At 35.8% G+C, this 20,685-nt stretch overlaps 1 protein-coding gene across 4 annotated transcripts in view; it reads left to right on the top strand.

Moving 5' to 3' along the window:
• Positions 1–20,685, top strand: part of PLEKHH2 (pleckstrin homology, MyTH4 and FERM domain containing H2) — a 156,681-nt gene that overhangs the window by 79,140 nt on the left and 56,856 nt on the right. For all 4 annotated transcript variants that reach the window (XM_037807077.1, XM_037807076.1, XM_037807078.1 and 1 more), the window contains 9 exons: positions 6,990–7,175; positions 8,921–9,882; positions 12,660–12,735; positions 13,740–13,834; positions 14,690–14,834; positions 17,120–17,256; positions 17,369–17,479; positions 17,641–17,727; positions 19,100–19,258. In XM_037807077.1, coding sequence (XP_037663005.1) covers positions 6,990–7,175; positions 8,921–9,882; positions 12,660–12,735; positions 13,740–13,834; positions 14,690–14,834; positions 17,120–17,256; positions 17,369–17,479; positions 17,641–17,727; positions 19,100–19,258 — 1,958 coding nt within the window. The remainder of the gene's footprint in view (positions 1–6,989; positions 7,176–8,920; positions 9,883–12,659; positions 12,736–13,739; positions 13,835–14,689; positions 14,835–17,119; positions 17,257–17,368; positions 17,480–17,640; positions 17,728–19,099; positions 19,259–20,685) is intronic.

Raw genomic sequence — 20,685 nt, 5'->3', positions numbered from 1 at the left:
CTGTATCATTTGAAAGAGATTTACTTAATACACTGTTCTGGTGATTGTACTCAAGTGTACACTGAACTGAAGAGGAGATAAATCAGCAGGGTGTATGTGTAGCTCATATTTATTAGGCCAATGGCTGGTATAGTGGTTTCCAAACTTCTATTTAAAAACAGACTCTTTTACTAAAATGAAATTTTCTGTAGAATCTCAAGACATAAAACAGGTGAAAGCAGTGTTGTGTGACAAGCCTAGAGTCCTGCAGACTTGGCCACACCCATGCTGCTTCTTGTACTCTTTGGGACATTTCCATAAAACTATGGTATTTTGTGGAATTCATTTCCAAATGACTGGCATGTAGAAAGAACATGGGCTTTGAAATCAACTTTAATGCCCTACAAATTAATAATTGTGTTATATCTCCAGATTTTTATGCAATTTTATTGAAATATATTCACATAACAATCACCCGAAGTATACAGTTGTTCACAGTATCATCATATAGTTATGCATTCATCACCACAATCAATTTTTGATCATTTTCATTACCCCCAAAAATAAAAATAAAGGTAAGAATAAAAATAAAAGTAAAAAAGAACACCCAAAAGATCCCATACCCCTCCCCCACCATTGTTCATTTACTTTTTGTCCCCATTTTTCTACTCATTTGTCCATACACTGGGTAAAGAGAATGTGGGCCATAAGGTTTTCACAATCATACTTCACACCATATAAGCTATATAGTTATACAGCCGTCTTCAAGAGTCAAGGATACTGGATTGCAGTTCAACACTTTCAGATATTTTCTTCTAGCTATTCTAATAAACTAAAAACTAAAAAGCATTATCTATATAATGCATAAGAGTGTTACCTCTAGAATGACTTCTCAACTCCACTGAAACTTTATTTTCTTTCATTTCTCTTCCCCCTTTTGGTCAAGAAGACTTTCTTGATCCCACCATGCCAAGGACAGGCTCATCCCTGGAAGTCAGGTCCCACATTGCCAGGGAGATTTACACCCCTGGGAGTCATGTCCCATGTATGGGGGAGGGCGGTGAATTTACTTGCCGGAATGGCTTAGACAGAGAGGCCACATCTGAGCAACAAAAGAGGTTCTCTGGGGGTGACTCTCAGGCACAATTATAAGTAGGCTTAGCCTCTTCTTTGCAGTAATAAACTTCATAAGGGCAAGCCCCAAGATCGAGGGTTTGGCCTACTAAACTGGTAGTCCCCAGTGCTTACGAGAATATCAGGAACTCCCAAGCTGGGGAACTTTAATATTTCCACATTTTCTCCCAGTCCTTCAAGGGGGCTTTGCAAATACTTTTTATTCTCTGCCTAGATTACTCTGGAATGTATTGTGACCCGTACAAACCAACCTATCTCATTCCCTATTCAAGGTTCCATGTAATTATGGTGTTTGAATAAACTGACCATACAAGTTAAATTATATAGTGTGCTACAGAAAATATAGATTTTGCACCAAATAAACATCTCTTCCCTTGGCCCCACACAGAATCTGAAGTTTTAAAACACAGTTAATATCATCTTCTACCCTTTATTCAGATCTACCCTAGTCTCAACCAAGTCCATTTCCTGATCTCCTTTTCAGCCTCTTTAACAGTTGCTGCATGGGACAGTGCTGACACTCACAGCTGCCAAACTCTGGCTCCGAGGATCAGGTACCACACAGACACACAAAGCTCCAGGGACTGACCAGGTCACACACAAACAGCTCAGCATCTCAGAATTTGGAAATAAATGTTACAACTCATGAGTAGATGTGACTGCTGTAAGAACTTACAACCTAGGAACCTTTATAATGAGCCTTCCTCTGATAACCCATGATCCCAGATTCATTTCTCAGAGTTTGCATATTATTGTTAGTCCATATTATTGAGGTGTTATAACATTTGTCTTTTCATTTATGGCTTATTTCACTCAACATACTGTCCTCAAGGTTCATTCACCTAGTTGCATACCTCAGATTAATTCCTTCTTTGCTGCCGCTCAATAGTCTGCTGTAAGTATACACCACAGTTAACCATTCGGTTTATCAGTCAATGTACTCTTAGGCCACCTCCATCCATTGCAAATTGTGCATACTGCTGCCACAAACACCATTGTGCAAATGCCCACTCATGTCCCCACTCTCAGTTCCTCCCAGTATACAACCAATAACAGGTTGCAAGGCCATATGGCAACCCCATACTTAGCTTCCTGTGGAACCACCACACTGCCCTCCAGATGGGCTGCACCATTCTACTTCCCTACCAATAGTGAATAGGTATGTCCCTCTCTCCACATTTTCTCCAGCACTTGTATCCCTCTGTTTATCTTTTAAACAGTTTTACTTACACCCCATACAATCCCTTTTAAATAAACAATCATTGATTCCCAGTATAATCACATAGTTACACATTTACCACCACAATCTATATGAGGACATTTCCATTTCTTCAGCATTGAAAGAGAAAGAGGAGAAAACAAAAATGAAGAAGAAAAAGAAGAAAAATATAAAATAAAATACAACGGAAAGGTCATACAACACCACCACCAAGAATCCCATACAACTCCCTTATATCCCCCTTTTATAGAGCTTTAGCTTTGGCATATTGCCTTTGTTACAATGAATGGAAGCATCTTACAGTGTTATTTTAACTATAGACTCTAGTTTGCACTGATTATATTTTTCCTCTTATACCATCCAGTTTTCAACTTACAATGTTGACATTCATTTGTTTGCCCTCATATTAAAACGTTTTTATATTAGTACACTTAATCACCATCATTGACCACTCTAGGTTTCACTAAATTATACAATCCCAGTCTTTATTCTCTGTCTGTCTTTCTGGTGTCATGCATGCCCTTAGCTTTCCTCTGTCACCCGTACTCATACTCATCTTTGTTCAGAGTACTTACAGTATTATGCTACCATCATACAGTATTGTGCTATCCATTTCTGGATCTATACAGTCAATCCTGTTGAACATTCTGTACTCCTTCAGTATCAGATGCCTGATCTCTACTCTCTTTCTATCTCCTGATAACCTCTGTTCTCAACTTAAACTTTCAAGTTTCACTCATTAATGCTAGTTCATATTAGTGAGACCATACAGTATTTGTCCTTTTTTTTTTTTTTTTGGCTAATTTCACTCAATGTAATATCTACTGTCTATCATTTTGTCTTTGGGATTTTATATGTCATATCTTATTTTATTTTAATTTTTTCCTTGCTCTTTTTTTTAACCCTTACTGATAGTCTTCATTTCTACGCTCTTCTCCAAATCTCTCTCTCTCTCCTGTCTTTTCTTGTCTGCCTGCCATGCTCCCTTTAGTATTTCTTTCAGAGCAGGTATCTCATTCGCAAACTCTCTCAGTCTCATTTTGCCTGGGAATATATTAAACTCTCTGTCATATTTGAAGGACAGTTTTGCTGGATATAGGATTCTTGGTTGGTGGTTTTTCTCTTTCAGTGTCTTGAATATATCATACCACTGCCTTCTTGCCTCCATGGTTTCTCCTGAGAAATCCACACATAGTTTTATTGAGTTTCTGTTGTATATGATGAATCACTTTTCTCTTGCTGCTTTCAGAATTGTCTCTTTGTCTTTGACATTTGATAATCTGATTATTAAGTGTCTTGGAGTAGGTCTATTCAGATCTATTCTGTTTGGGGTATGCTGCACATCTTGGATCTGTAATTTTATGTGTTTCATAAGAGATGGGAAATTTTCAGTGATTATTTCCTCCATTATTGTTTCGGCCCCTTTTGCCTTCTCTTTTCCTTCTGGGACACCCATGACTTGTATATTTATGTGCTTCATGTTGTCATTCAGTTCCTTGAGATGCTGCTCATATTTTTCCATTCTTTTCTCTATCTGTTCTTTTTTTGAGTAGGATTTCAGATATCCTGTTCTCTAGTTCATGAATCCTTTTTTCTGCCTCTTCAGATATGCTGTGGTATGTCTCCATTGTGTTTTTCATCTCTTCTATTGTGCCTTTCATGTCATAAGTTCTGTCATTTGTTTTTTCAAGCTTAGGAATTCTTCTTTATGGCTACCCGGTGTCTTTATATCCTTCATCTCTTTTGCCACTTTTCCTTCACCTTATTGATTTGATTTAGAAGATGTGCTTTAACATCTTTAATTAGTTGTTTCAGCTCCTGTATCTCATTTGGAGTGTAAGTTTGTTCCTTTGACTGGGCCATATCTTCGTTTTTCCTAATGTGACTCATAATTTTTTGTTGTCTAGGCATCTGGTTTCCTTGATTACCCCAATTAAGATTTTCCCAGAACAGACAGGCCCAGGTCTCAGCAGGAAGATGTAATCACCATCAAATTTCTCTGAGGATAAGACCCAGAAGGTTATTAGACATACCTTGAGACCTCTAGAGTCTGTGCTTTTCCTATAGTGTCCAGCAGGTGGCACTTGTCAGCCCACAACTCCCTGCTGGTGTAAACAGCTCCTGTCCCAGCCAGGAGCCAAGGGTGTCAGAAGCCAAGCTTAAGTTGTTTCTGTTTTTTTTCTTTTCCCCAGCCCTGGGTCTGAATTCTCTTAGGGAGGGTAGCCACTTGAGCTGGTCTCAGCCCCCCTTTTCTTAGGAAAGATACACTCTTTAGGGAATTATCTTTTACACTTAATTCCTTCTTTGTCTCTCTGACTCTCTTAACTCCATCCTTGCCTGGGTCAGGGCTGACAATTGAAACCGCCTGAGGCTTTCTCTAATGAGGTACTTAGAATGGGAGAAAAAAGGGAAAAGAAAGAAAACCCATTTTCAGAGCTAGTCCCCAGCCCCTTAGTCTCGCTGGTCAACTGGAGTTGGTACCAGTTCTCTGTGCCCCTTTTCTGGGGACACAGCCATTTTCTAGTATTCTGAATTCAGCATCTCCAAAAGCCTCTGTTTTAATTTATTTATTATTTTTTTCCATCAGCCCTGCCTCCTCTCTGCTGGGAGAGACCTTAGGGTTCCTTTCCTTTTTGCTCTGGGTTATCTGTGCTTGTAGCTTCTATTCAATAGTCCAGATTTGTTAATTAAAACTGCAGTTGGAACTTGGTTGAGTTACTTTCCCTTGCTTCTTTTTTCCCCAGGGAAGTCTTCCAACTCTGTAGCAGGTCCGCAGTTTGAGGAGCTTTACTTACAGTTCTTATGCTGCGATCTCAGCTGTTCTACCCAATCCAGACTGGTGTATGATGTGTGTCCAGTCATGATGTCCCCCAACAGTCTTTCCAGACTGTTTGCTAGTTGTTCCTGGCTATTTATGAGTTGCTCTAGAGGACTGACTAAATTCCACACCTCTCTATATCACCTTGCCCTGCCTCCTCCAGATTATTTTTACATCAGTAAAATGATTATTGTAATGGATGTCTTACTGTTTTCATGGGGTATTGCAAAGAATTGTTGATTGTAGGGCATATGGAAGCACTCTGTCCTTTGCATGTTAATACTTATTGCTATTATTTCCTTCACCTATATATGAAAAATAGGTGTTCCCATGTTTGATCCAAAATTCCATGTTTAGATTTAAAGTTTCAGGTATTTGTGACATTAACTTCACTGAAATAAATTATATGTATTAAGCCCACTCTCAAAAGCCTGCTGTCCTTCCTGATAGTCTTAGCTAGCAATTCAAGTCTTCACTGGCAGCCTCTGAGGTCTTTTAGACTAGGATATTGATCCTTGGAATTTCAGGTAGAAATGCAGAAGGATAGATATATTATTCACAACCCAGTTAGTACTTTAATTTCATTATGAATTAGTTCTGTGATAGATGATGAACATGAACGTATTAAAAGATACATTTAAAGGAATACAATGTAAAGTTTTGCTTTTTTTTTCTAGTACTCTACTCAACTATCAGTTGCTATTTAACTTCCCTTTGTTGCTCTCACTAAGTTTAGAATTTAATTTCCTTTGAAATTTTTCTTCCATCACTGGGATCACTATGCTTTTGATCTTACAAATAACAATATTAAAAGTCCTAGAGATGAATTAAGCTCATTATTAGGGTGCTTGCCTAATCACTCTGTTATCTAAATGTTCTATCTGTAAACTTGTACCTCCACCCCAACCCCGGATCTTTTTTCTCTAAAGAAGTGATTAAGGCTTTCCACATTGCGGTCACAATAGTCCAAGCCCCTCAATCAATTTCTTCTCATTACTGAAAATGAAGATAACCAAAGTTATAGTGATCATGTGATATTTGCTCCAATGATTATCTAAATTTCCTTTGGTTGTCTTAGCAACCAGGACCTCAGTCACTTTTTTCTCTCAGTTACTAGCATTACCACATGATCTAATTTTACCATTACTTGACTTTGCAAGAAGCTAAAAGTCTTTGGTTGTTTATAATCTGTTTTTTTTAAATTCAGTTTTATTGAGATATATTCACATCATACAATCATCCATGGTGTACAATCAGCTGTTCACAGTACCATTATATAGTTGTGCATTCATCACCCCAATCTAATTTTGAACATTTTCCTTATACCAGAAAGAATCAGAATACGAATAAAAAATAAAAGTAAAAAAAGAACACCCAAATCATTCTCCCCTCCCACCCTATTTTTCATTTATTTTTTGTCCCAATTTATCTACTCATCCATCCATACACTGGATAAAGGGAGTGTGATCCACAAGGTTTTCACAATGACACTGTCACCCCTTGTAATCTGTATTGGTTTATAATCTGTTTTTGTTTGTTTGTTTCTGCATGCTTTTTCATTTTTGATTTTGTTTGGGATGGGATAACTGCTTTTCAAGGGATTAAACATTTTTATCTCTGCAGTTAAAAATACTTTGGATAGTCAAAAACAGATTTTAAACATAAGCATGTGATGCTAGACATTGAGGGTTCCCTGTTACTATACTTAAATAAAGATGAACTTCAGGCTTTTGACTGGTATAGGGAGTGGTTTTTTAAACTTTTTAAATGCTTGATTGTGCGTTTAACAAACTGTTATATAAAAAATGTAAATCTTGATTTTAATTAATGATCTTGCAGAAGTTCAAGGGAAGAAGTCATCCACTGTCTCCACACCAAAGCTTTCAGAAGGCCAGCGTCTAAGTAGTTTGACCTTTGGGTGCTTTTTATCCCGAGCAAGGAGTCCTCCTCAAGTAGTACAATCTGAGGAAATGAGCAAGATATCATCTAAAGAACCCGAGTTCACAGAAGGAAGAGACATAGAAGGTATTTATGGACTATAGGAATTTTCTTTGGTGGTTTTTATGAAGGAAAAATCACTTGGCAGCCTTAGTCCAGATATAACTTAATTTTCCGTACTTTTTCTTGATAGCTTGAGGTTTTATGAGAATAATTCTAAAGAGCAATACAGCATTTAACTTTGTGTATCTAGTTATTTTGTGTTTGCTGAGAGTCTTTGCCAATGATATGTAGGAGAAACTGATTTTCCCTCTTAATACTTTTTCCTGCAGTAGGTGGCAAGAATAAATTAAAATTAAAAGGTTTACAGTTCTACCTGCAATACAGGGTACTTATTTTAGCTGAACTATGAATTATCAGATCAGAACTATGAATTATCTATTGTTTATTTAAAATATTAAAAATAACCTAATATTAGACATAAAATTAAATATGACATAGCAAACTTACAAAGAAAAAGAATACTAGGGGACAATTGAGTACTCTTCAGTAAATTTGCCGCTTTGGTTTTCCCTGTATCTCCTAAAAGGGGAAACTATTTGCTTAGATGTTTAAATCTTGGACCTGAATGAGATCTCTACTCTTTTCCTTTTAGTCTTAATGCCTCTCTAAATTTTGTTTTGTTGTGCAGCTGCTGGCCTTGCCCCACCTCTACCTCTAGTGTCATATCTTTTGAAGTATAACTTTCCTAAATATTTTAGAGAGGCTTGAGTTTGCCATTACGTCTTCTCTGCTTTTAGTTCCAGCATTCTTCCTCCAAAAGAGAAAAATTGTAGCCCTAAAACTGTCTCTGTTATGAAATTCTGAATGCTACATAATGTTTTTCCAGTCAGAAGTCCCCATCTGCTACTTGCTTTCATGCCATTACTTACATTTTTTTCATTTGTGAAAAGCCATTTTAATTTCCTTCCCACTTTCTAATAATCCATGTATCATGTGCCATCTTTGGCTCAGGTTGGCTTTACTAAAGCTCTTGCTCGTTTGCAATTTAACAAATGTCTCTGGTACCAAATTTTAGAGTTTATTTGTTCAGACTCTATTTCCTAAATTATTAAGGTCAAATTTATATTTTGATGTTTTCAAAATTTATTTTTTGACTTTTCAGTCTAAAGGTTAGGATCACTATTAGGAAGCCAATAGTTCATATCTATTAATTATGCTATAAGCAAAAGTAAGCCATATCTAAAGACATTTTTAAAGAGTGGTATTCTTATTATAAAAACACATTTTGTAGTTATGATTAAACCAAAAGTAGAGGAAGTAAAGCTTTTCTTTTTGTTTTCTTCATGGTTTTGCACATTTTGTGTATTAAGGCTTGGGTACAAAGCCTGTCTTTTTAACTGTAGTCTTGTATTTATTTTAATTAATTTTTTGATAATTTTGAGATGTAGTTGAAAGAGTTGCCATTTTTTTCCTTCTAAAATAGAATTAATGGTGTTAATTTTTTTTGGTGGCTGCTTTCTTTGATAGTCATGGATGCTTTTACATTTAGCTTCTTTTATTATCTCTCCTTACATTGTTGTCAATTTTCTTTGCCAACATGGTTCTTTTTAAAGAGCAGTTTAATTTTGATATAGTCTATTGAAATGTTAGCGCTCTATGTTTTATATAAAATTTATAGTTTTGAAACTTCTGTTTAAAAATGACATAAAACTAACAAAGGATAATGTAAGTTAACTATTCATATGGAATTGCGAGTTTCTAAAATGTAGTTACATAAAACTGAATATATGGATAGATTATATTAAGGAATGCGATGTATGTTTTTCTAGAAATGGAAATTCCAGAAAAGTCTGTCAATAACCAAGTTCAAGAAAACAACAGAGGTCAGAGAAGATTGCATCAGACCCCTTGTGGCTCAGAACAGACTCGGAAACCAAGAGCAAGCTTTGTAATGGATGCTGGCATGTCCCAGACGTCAGGTGCCCCGGTGAGTGACTGGAGCTCCGACGAGGAAGAGAGGAGCAAAGGAAAATCCAAGTCCAGGTGCGCATCCACCCTTTCCAGTCACACATCAGAGGAGGGGGCCCAGTGCAGCAGGATGGGAAGCGAAACATATTTGACAGCATCTGATGACAGCAGTTCGATATTTGAAGAAGAGATGTTTGGCCTAAAGCGACCAGAGTACAAGAAGCTGTATTCTTGGCAACAGGAGGCACAATGGAAAGCTCAGAATAATCCCCTTGGAAAGGTAAATTCTGAATCAAGTAAAAAGGAGCAAGATAGTTCTTCAGATGAACTGAATAAAAAGTTTCAGTCTCAGAGACTGGATTATTCCTCTTCATCGAGTGAGGCCAACACCCCAAGCCCTATTTTAACCCCAGCATTGACTCCGAAGCATCCTAACTTACTACCTGGAAAAGGAACACAATTAGTGCCTGCATCAAACCTACCACCTCCAAAGTTAAGGATTCCTAATGTTTTCAGTATAAGTGTCGCACTAGCCAAAAGGCACTTAAGCCAGCCACAGTTAAGTTCCGATCGGATGTTTGGTACTAATAGAAATGCTATAAGCATGATACGACCACTGAGACCTCAGGAAACAGATCTTGATCTAGTTGATGGCGACAGTACAGAAATTTTAGAGAATATGGACACGAGTTGTGATGATGGATTACTTTCCCATGACTCTCTGGAATCCCCGTGTTTGGACGACTTGGAAACCTTTGACTTGGCAAAGAAGGCGGCATGTAGCAAACCTCCAACTCCTCCCCTGCACCGTTTTCCCTCTTGGGTAATTAAATTGCTGTGCACAACATACACACTGTAGTTTTTTCTTGACACTCATTTTCAGGTTTTATTTTGCTTCTTTACCTGATCATTTTGAATTCCAGCTTGTTCTGTTAATTACCAGTTTTCAGGGTACAATTTCCAAATTTATGATTGTTGAGAGGTCCAATAAATAGCCCTTCTTTCCCCCACTGAGTTCTGAATCAATTGAGAAATAAGACAAAGGATAAGACATGGTATTAACTTTGTTAATGGCAAAACTTATTTTAGAGAACTGATGGGCAAATGAGCTTCCCAATCCTGAACCTTGGAATAAGCTAGATTTAGCCACCCATCCCAGGCAGCACTGCACCACCATAGGCCTCCTTGGGTGAGGCCCTTCCCCTTTAAAACTTAAAACCTAGAGAAACAGCATTAACCTAATACTATAATCACATTAAGCTACTCCTCCTCCTTAGGGAGAGAAATTTATGTAGATGGAGAGAGGTCAGGAGTATTACATTACCGGAGCTCCTCCATGGAAAAAAACATTAGGGGTGGAGAAGAAGGATTCCCTTTTAACAGTGATATTTTTTGGTGAATTGATCATCATTTTAATGTAATCATTTACTTTATTGACTTTAAGAGAAAATTTATTTTTCTCTTCATAAACTTTAAAGTCCATTGCCTTAACCAAAAGCATCTTCTTCTGTATCTAGAATATATTGACTCTTCTTCCACTGAAATATTGACCATTAATATAATAATTAACCCAATAATTAGCCCGTAAATTATGTGATTCTTCTTAGGAATGTCTATATGACTAGATTCCTACATTTGAAACAAAGTGAAATGATCTACTTTATATATTTTTTTCTTTCACATAGTAGCATAATTTAATTGTTGGCCTCCAGAGAAACATCTGGGTTGCAGGATTATTTGTTTGTTGGAGTCATGTTCTGTTTATTATTGTCAACATTACCATCATCATCATCATCATCATCATTATCATTATTTAGAGACCAGTGTAATTTTAAGCTACTAAATTAAGGCAGCCATGTTTTCCTACTACAAATTCAGACTTACAGATGTATCTGTTCTTATTTGATTTCAAAGGCATTTCATTTAAGTGTACAAACGAAACCATTTGTAGGTTATCACTAAATTCTGAATGGCACAGAAAAGTGGAAGTTATTGACATGTGACACTGGAATTCCTTAGGCAGTAAGGGGCTGAAGTTTTGCTTCTTATTATTATGTTAAGATTTTCAGAAATTTAGGTCAGGCTTTCAAGTTCGTTTTATTTGGCAAATGATGTTACTACTTCCTTCCCTTTCTGTTCCTCTTCAGAGGCTATTCAGGTCTGATGAAGTATATTGCTTTTCAAAAGCTTTTGAGCTGGCTGGTCAAGTTTGATCTTTATTTCTGTTTCTGTTAGACGTTTTCAGGTTTCAAGGAAAAGAGATGTGTTCTAGTTGCTTCAATTAAGAGTTTATTTTGAGGCATAGTCCTTCCTAATTGAATGGGAATATCATTCAAAATACAACAGTTACTCTAGTAGTGAGACAACATGTCTGAAGGTTTGTAGCACCTCTGGGAGTCAACTCTTTAGAAGCAGGTGCCACCCATTGCCCCTGTTCCAATGTCTCAGCTTGTGCTCTCACGTCTGCAGTGACTCTCTTTCTGCTTCTCCTACTACTACTACTAACTCCCTCCCCAATCTCATGGTTTCTGATGGCCTCATATTTTCTGTTTACTGCCTCTTTAAAATGTGGCTGTCCTGCCCACTCTGCTCTTTGTCTCTCTGCTTATATTTCACAATCACACTCTCAAAGAGACGGCATCTGATTCATTCATTCAGTCATTATTCAATCTAGAGTGTCCCTGATGGTCAGAGACACCATACCAGTTACCTCACAGGCCATGGCTAGTCTGAAGAGGATGCCTTGGCTTGTTCACTGGACCCTGGTCTTGTCAACTGTGGCCAGGTTAGACAATTACCAAATTCAGGGCATGTTGCTCTATGCATTAGGAACCACCTGCACTCATTTTTCTCATAAGGGGCAGGGTTATTAGCCTGTCCAGTACCTATATCAGAAATCTTTTTCAGAGATTTCCTCTCAGTGAAGAAGAGAAAGCAAAATAGTAACCTACTCTTGGACAAGATGATATTATAAAATCCATTGCAACCTGAGTAGATAAGTGAAAAAAAAAATTTTCACTTCTGAATTCATTAATTGTTTGATCTCAGGCATTTCTTCTACTTCAATGAAAGTACACTGAAGTAAGGTGATAGCACCTAACAGTACTCTAAATGTGATTTGACTTCAAGATTTTTTTTCTTTTTCCTTTAACCATGTTCTAGAAAGGTTGAATATTAAAGGCAATGTTAATGCATAATCAGTGATTATGAATGGTTTTTTTACTTTATGTTACAGCCATTCAAGGTTTTTCTTTCTTCTTTAACCGTGTTCTAGAATGGTAGAATTTTAAAGGCAGTGTTTATGTATAGTCAATGATTGTGAATAAGCTTTCTCTTACCTTTTTCCCTATCTGTTAAAAAGGATTTAAAATACCAAACAAAAATTTGGGAACAAAGGTAAATAATGGGAGGACTAATAGTTGGAAAAAATTTTCTGCAGTCCTATTATTCACAATGGCATATTTTAGTTGGCACTGATGACAGTCTTATAATAGCTGTATTCTAGCGAATTTTAAATGAAGAACAAATGAAAAGCATGTGTATTGAGAGTAATCATTTCTTTGCTTTAAACACCCTGTTCAAACCTCTCTTTTATACTAGGAAAGCAGAATTTATGCTGTAGCCAAATCAGGCATTCGAATGTCTGAGGCCTTCAATATAGAGAATGTTAATAACAGTAAGTGATTTCCTATTGCAATTTCATTATCCAAGAGCTTCCTAAATGTCTAAAGTCATTAGAATAACTAGAATTATTTAAAGTTTCAGAAAAAGGATTTCCAAGGTTACTTTATATTTTAAAATTGAAAGTAATCTCACTTGGTATATACATGTATGTTCAGCTCTGTTGTAGAAAGTACCTTATTATGTTTTTACCTGAAAGAGTCAAAAGCAAAGAAACTGTAGAGTTTCAGCTGTTTGAAAAAGTAAATATATTGGTCTCTGTGTCCTTTTATTCTAGAGTTTAAAGCACATTTCCCCTCTCCCCTTTTATTTCTTTCTTTAAAAAATTATTGTGAAAGCAATTCATGCCTGTTACCAAAACACAAACAAAACAAAACAAAACAAAAAACCCCACAAACTTTCTGGAATAAAAAGGGAAATTTTCCTGTGGTTTCTTCTACCAGTGCCCCACCCCCAATCCATGTCTTAGCAGTAACCGTTGATGTTCTACTCCTTTTCAGTTATCTTCTGTTTTTACCATTCAAGAAATTAAATTGTTAAGTTTTCAACATGAGGTTCACTGGTAAAGGCTTAAGAATGAAGATGTTTTAATACCCTATCAGTATTAGGGCTATGAATAATCAGGGAATATCTTCACAGTGTATTACTCACTTGGATCAGTCTGTCAGTCAGTCAGCAGGGGCTTATACTCGAGTCTGTCCAGCCTCAGCTAAGTGAGGATGGAGATGCCAAAGAATTAAAAGCTGTGATCCGGCTCTCGGAGAGCTTGAAGTCTAGTTGACCAGACTAGCACATGTGAAGAAATAATGAACCACGTAAGATAGTATATAATTAAACCTATAAATGGTGTACTTCATAAAGTAGACTATATACTGAGTAAACACTTGTATTAATTCAATTTCTCTTTAATTGGAAATTTTGTTAACTCACATTCATAAGAAAAAGTGCAATGTGCTAGTTAGAGGACTTTTTTAAATGATTTTCTTTTTTCTGTTTCAGATTCTGTTGCATTGCTTTCCTATACCACGTCAGGACTTTATACAGCTCTGCTCTATAAGAATATGACAACTCCAGTGTATACAACTTTGAAGGGGGTAACTTATTACTGTTACTGTTAAACATGTGGTTCTCTTCATGGCAGATCAAGACAAATATTTAATCAAGCTCTGGATCCCATTCTTAAACATTTTATGGTCTCTCTCTGTATGGAGAGTTTTACAAGGTTATACTAATATATCATAAAAACAGAAGAAATGGAAAGGTCTGGGGAAGATGTTTATTCTTAAAAGAATGTTAGAGCTCTGAGTCAGTTTTTGTTATGTCCCATGTGATTTTTTCCATCTGTGGCTGTTAATTGTTTAAAGGAAACATATATTATTAATGATGTAATGAAAATTTCTAATTTAGAAAGATCTTTGTATCAGTTTCAAGGTGCTCCCTCCTTGTAAGGATTATCGGTATTGATGGCCTTTGTTTTCATTCTTTTATTATTGGCAAATGTCTTGCCAATGAGAATTTGGGGCTTAATCACGTGATTTAGATAACAGTAAAATGTATTCCTGTATTCTTTTAAAAATTCTTATTCCATGACTTCTTCCTGTAAGACATTCTATATCTAAAAAGAGAGGTAACTTTAAAGATGGATACAGAGATTAAAAAAAAAAACTAGCAGTCGGGGGAGGGCAAAAAACTACAATTTGAAGGGCACGCTCAGGGTAGGTCTCATGGAGAAGGCAGTGTGTAAGCAAAGTGCTGAAGAAGGTGAGGGATTCAGCCATGTAGTCATCTGGGGTGATACCAATACAGGGTCCCAGAGACGAAACAGCCAAGCTCCTGAGATTAAAGCATGCCTAGCATGTTTAGGAACAAAAAGAGGGCCAGTGTGGCTGGAGCAGAGTGAGGGAGGAGGAGAAGGGAGGGGAAAAGCAGACTGTTCTGCTTTTCTTTAGAAGGCAACCCAAATAAGCAGCAGCCCGTTCCTGGATGACTCCTCTGGCTCAGAGGAAGAAGACAGCTCCAGATCCAGCTCCCAGACTGCCGAGTCAGACATGCGCGGTAGGAGTGGGCCGGGCAGCCCCAGAGCCTTGAAACGAGGTAAGGGAAAATCTCAGACATTCAAGACAAGTCCGTGTAGTTAAGAATATTTATTGGGAATTTTATCTCCACATTAGAATTTGTTTTTAAAAAATCAGAGTACTTGCTTCACAAACCACAGTAAAAAGAGCATTAGGCTAGAACTAAGACGTTTATGAGAGACGTTTAATTCTCTTTGTGATTCCAGAAAAGTCACCTAGTCTTCTTTTTTTTTTAACCTTAATTATCTTGTCTGTAAGAGAGGGACCATTTTATTTTGGGAATAAAGTGAGAGAATTGGTCAAAATGAAGTTTTTCTTTCATAGTTACTGTGTGGTATTTTGGATAAATTCTGGGATAGTCTTATTTTAGCTAAATTTGTTACACTGCTAAATGGAAGAAAATACACATAAAGGTCATTTGTTGGTTAATCTAATATTAAAATAAAATAGAAACCAACAAAAACTTTACCTTGAGCATGTCTATGATTTTTAATAGACTTTGAAGACGTTTTGTGCATGGATAGAGCTTATAGAGAGATCTGATCATGCTAAATGACATAAGTGTTTTACAAAAGCCTAAAGCAGGCTGCTATGTCTGTAGATTTTCAGATTCTGTTTCCAGAGATCTCCCTGAGTACTCCTCTGCCCCTCCGCTTCAACCAGAGCTCCCCAGCATTCACTGCTTTAACATTCTGGGCTCCACTGGGCTCCTTGCTCCACTATGACCTACAGCCAGAATCAGGTCTTGTTACACTTTTGCTTAAAACACTGCAGTGGCGCCTCATCACGGCTATGAGGGTTACATGATTCTTTTATGTCTCTGACCTCATCTCTACCTTCCTCCTCCTTCCTCCTCCTCCCTTACTCTGCTCCAGCCACACTGGAGAACATGCTAGTATTTCAGGGCTTTCCATTGGTAATCTACCAGATGTCTACATGGCTGACTCCCTGACTTCCTTCAGCACTTTGCTCAAACACTGCCTTCCCAATGAGACCTACTGGACCACCCCATTCAAACTGTAGTCCTTTGCCCCCCTACTTCTAGTTCTTTTTTATTATCCCTAATCTGCTCTACTTTTTCTTTTTTCCATAGCACTTACTACCTGTTTGTTATCAGTCCTTTCCTACTAGAATTTATGATCCATGAGGGCAGAAATTTGTCTTTTTTTGTTGTCTGCTCTATCCCTAACATATAGGGCAGTACCTGGCACCCTGGCCCTGGGGCTGACAATCTGAGATTTGTACTGCAACCTTGCCCTGGGCTAACTATTTGGCTTTGGACAAATCCTTTCATCTCTGGGCCCTTGACTGCCTTGTCTGTAGAATGAGAGCATTAGCCAGAATTAGCTCTGAGGTCCCTTGTAGATGTAAATTTCTATTATACTATAAAAAATGAAGATATACAACACAACTGTTAGTTGTCTTAGCCCAAATAAATGAGAATAATGATATAGCAATATTGTCCTAATATATCCTTCAAAAGTTAATAAAAACTTAAAAAACTGATGGATACTTGAGTGAATAATGACCTAAATCCTTGATTTCATTTAACATATTCAAAAGCATGTGCAAAGCACACTTTAAAAAATAATTTTATTTCCAGTTGTATTTAGTGACCCTCCAAAAGTAGCTTGTAATCTGCAAGTAGTTTTCTATAAAGATAAGTGAATTATTGTGAAAATGTTTCTCTGAATTTACTTTATAGTTGCCAGCAAATGAAATAATCTGTTTGTATATTTAAGTCTTATTGCTTCTCTTCTATGAAAGATTTTTAAAATCTGTAAACTATTTAATATTTTATTGGAGTTATATGAAAAATATTATGTTTTTTAATGTGAAGTTACTTTAAAAATGATTACAGAATTTAAGTGGTTTAAAATGTGATTGTCTAAATCTTGATAAATTAAGTTTCAACATTTGTTTGCCTATATATCAATATGTACTTGCACATATTTTAACTCTTAATAAAAAATACTTCCATAGATTATTACATACACTTTATATGTAAAATATATAAATACATAAAATATTGGATTGGATTTGTATAAATACAAAAAATGTGATTGGAAACAGACCGAAATATCATTTATGTTCTTTTGACTTCTTTGGAGATTTGCATGACAGTCTGTACCCCTTAGTTCTGTTTTCTGCTTTAAAAGTTCTTCATGGCTAAAGGTTGAGAATGAATCTAGCCTAGGAAGGCTTATGATTTAGAAATAGTTGCATTCCTTAGAGAACTGACAGCCAGCATTTGGGCCACCCCAGTATTAAATACTGATTTGATTTATTACCTTATTCTTTTAGGTGTCTCTCTCTCTTCTCTGGCATCTGAAAGTGATTATGCTATTCCCCCAGATGCTTACTCCACAGACACAGAGTATTCCCAGCCAGAGCAGAAGCTCCCTAAAACTTGTTCATCTTCCAGTGACAATGGGAAAAATGTAAACACCTGTTCATTTGTTTTTATTTTGTTTTGTTTTTACATTAATGAATCAATTAGTTTGAACCTCCAAAAGGAAACTTAAAACAATTCTTAAAAATCTTTCTAACTAGGAACCACTGGAAAAATCTGGCTATTTATTAAAAATGAGTGGTAAAGTCAAGACTTGGAAGCGAAGATGGTTTGTTCTTAAAGGTGGTGAATTACTTTACTACAAATCTCCAGTAAGTATAAAGTGGTTGTTATTTAGAACTGAATCCCTCACACTATAACTCAGACTCCTAATTGATTTTCACCCGTGTAATGCAATTAATAATACAAAGCATTTCTTTTTATTATTATTACAGGTAATCACTTTACATGTGGTTTTCTTCCTTTCATACAGAGTGATGTAATTAGAAAACCCCAGGGCCACATTGAGCTTAGTGCTTCCTGCAGTATTTTAAGAGGAGATAACAAACAAACAGTTCAGGTACTTGTCCTTTTAAACTATCTATTTTGTTTATTTATTTTTGTATCATGGAAAACTCAACTTTCAGTTATCCAAGCTAATGGAGAGGAGATTGGGTGACTCATTGTTTCTTTATTCACTTTTCGCTCAGTCTGTTGTCTCAAAGTGTGTGAAACTCCAGGACATCTTAGTTAAAACCATGATAGAAGCTAAGTCTGTGTTGGTTAACTCACTGCTACACTTTATGTTCTTTACCCTTTCTCCTTTTGCCCTGTTCTTTCTCCATATTTAATTTTCAGATATTCTCAGCTCTCAAACTGTAAAGCTGTCATAGAGGAGAGTTAGCTGATAAACCATTTCCCAATTAGATATTAGTAATTTAATGTACTATGCCATCAGGAGTGTTTTAGCACAGAACCCAGAATATGGTAGGCCTTATATAAATTTTCAGAAGCTGACACCTAAGTGGAGAAAATATTGATGAGCAGAGAGGCTGTCCTAGTTCCCTCCAAGTCACATCATAGAGGGAGCTGCTGCCCATTTTACCCATAATAAGGCCAGTCTTGCCAGAAAACTGTTAAATGTAAAATGCAGGTTTTGAGATTGTCTGGTATACATGATTTAAATTTAGGTACTTTCTTTCTGAAATGCCTTCAGTAAGCATTATTTCCTTATCTTGATCCTTTGGAAGCAGAACACAGCATTTGAGAACTGCCCAAAAATTTAGAAAGGGGAATCAGGAAGAGCTTTATCTTGGAACATGGCACATAAAGAAGCATTTGTGTGCTTCCAAAGTATTTGGAAAATTTACATCGTGGCTAATTTGAGACTGGAGAATTAAGAGTTCATAATAACTGATCACATGTTAGTTCCAAGCATTTCTCTTCTCATGTCCAAGGTCTTATATTATTTATAATTGATTTGTTCATTTTTGTCATAAATAACTCTTCTTTATTGGGTAAATAATGTGTTATTTTATTATAGTGTCTATCAAGAATTTTATATCTTTTTAAAAATTTTATGTCATTCTTCTCCTCATTTCAACCACTAATAGCCTGCAGCACATTTAAGAGAGTGGTAAAAGGAAAATGTGATGTAGTAAACCAGATAAAAAATCATGACTCAAGAGTTTAATGCTATTGTAAGTTTTTAAGTAAACTGATGTGGAAAAATTATTTTAACAAAAATTTAATTACTGTAATTCTCACAAAGTAGTTAAAATATTTGAAGTTATTATGGATTCATATTTATTTAGAACAAGGAGACAGTATTTGGCATGTTAGTATGTATGTTGACATGTATGTTCAGTAATGATGTTTAAAGAATGGACAAGGAAATGCTAATCTTAACTCTTCAGAATTTCTTTTCCTATCCCATTCTCATCCCATTCTAGTTGGCCACTGAAAAACATACATACTATCTGACTGCAGATTCTCCCAATATATTGGAGGAATGGATTAAAGTGTTACAGAATGTTCTTCGAGTGCAGGCTGCCAACCCACTTTTCCTGCAGCCTGATGGCAAGCCATCTGTGAAGGGTTTGCTCACTAAGGTAGGAACCTTATAGCCACAGCAAGAAAGGGAGAAGTTGGAAAATCTATATATTGAATATTTATGTTATCTGGGAGGGGGAAGGATATTTTAAGTATGATGTCAAACACAAAACTCATAAAGATTTTTAAAAATGACAAATTTGACCACTATAGATAAAAATATAAATGTTCTAACTATCAAAAATTTTATCAGCAAAAATGTCAATGGACATATGAGAAACTTTGAAAAGATATTTGCAACTTGGGAGAAACAGTTAACAGCCTTAACATTTAATACGTTTTTTCAAATTGGTAAGAAAAGGATAAATACCACTGGGGGAAAGAAAACAATGATGATCAAGAAGTAGAGATAGTCGAGACACAAAGAAATACAAATAATTAATAAGCATATGGAAAAACATATTTTTTAAAAAACACAGATTGAAATAATGGATATTTTTAAAAAATCTGGTCAAAGGAGGAAAATTTTTTTAAATTATAAAACCCAGCATTGACACAGATTAAGAAATCTACTAGTGAGAATATTATTCTGGAAGACAATTTAGCAATGTCTTGGCCAGAGTGTTTTATTCAGTAAATATTTGTTGAATGAATGAATAGCAAATGTTTTTAAAACATGCATACATACACTTTGATCCAGCAATCTCAGTTCAAGAAATTTATCTGTAGGAAATTATCTTAATTTGTAAAAGATCTAAGTATAAGGATGTTCATCACAGCATGGTTTATTTTTTAATTTCTTTTTAAATGAGGTCTAATTTACATACAATAAATGCAAAGATCTTAAGTGTAGAGTTTGATGAGTTTTGATGGATATTTACCCCCATGCAACCCTAATTCTATCAAGATATAGAAAATTCCCATCACTCCAGAAACATCCCTTTTATAGCAACATTAATAAAGAAAAATTAGGATCAACTTTGATGGAGAGTCAGGGATAGCTTAAATAAATTTTTATTCAATGAGGTAATGCATCTCTGTAGCCATTAAAATGTTGTAAAAGAATATTTAGTGCTATAGAAATATGTTATGATTTATTGTTAGTTGATAAAATCAGTAGAGTGCAGTAATATTATCCCATTTTAGTTGTACACATTCATAGAAAAATGTCTGAATGGGAAATTTACCAATGTATATTGGTTGTTTGTGGTTTTATTTTATTTTTGCTCAATTCTTTTTGAGAATGAATCAGTATTCATTTATACTGAGATAAATATGATTTTAAATTTAAAAAAGTCCTATGAGTCACTTTAGAAAAACACAGTACAATATTTGCACACACACCTACTTAGAAAAAACTCTACATAATCACTCATTACTCATGCTATAATAATCTAAGATATGGAAAATTTAAATGTAGAAGAGTTATGCCACTTTATTTATACTTAATAATAAAGTAGGATTGTAGATGGGTTTTATTTAGTAA

This window comes from Choloepus didactylus, chromosome 17 (assembly GCF_015220235.1).
Source record: "Choloepus didactylus isolate mChoDid1 chromosome 17, mChoDid1.pri, whole genome shotgun sequence".
Lineage (NCBI taxonomy): Eukaryota > Metazoa > Chordata > Mammalia > Pilosa > Megalonychidae > Choloepus > Choloepus didactylus.
Note: the sequence above shows the minus strand (reverse complement) of the source record. Positions and strands in the feature narration are given on the sequence as shown.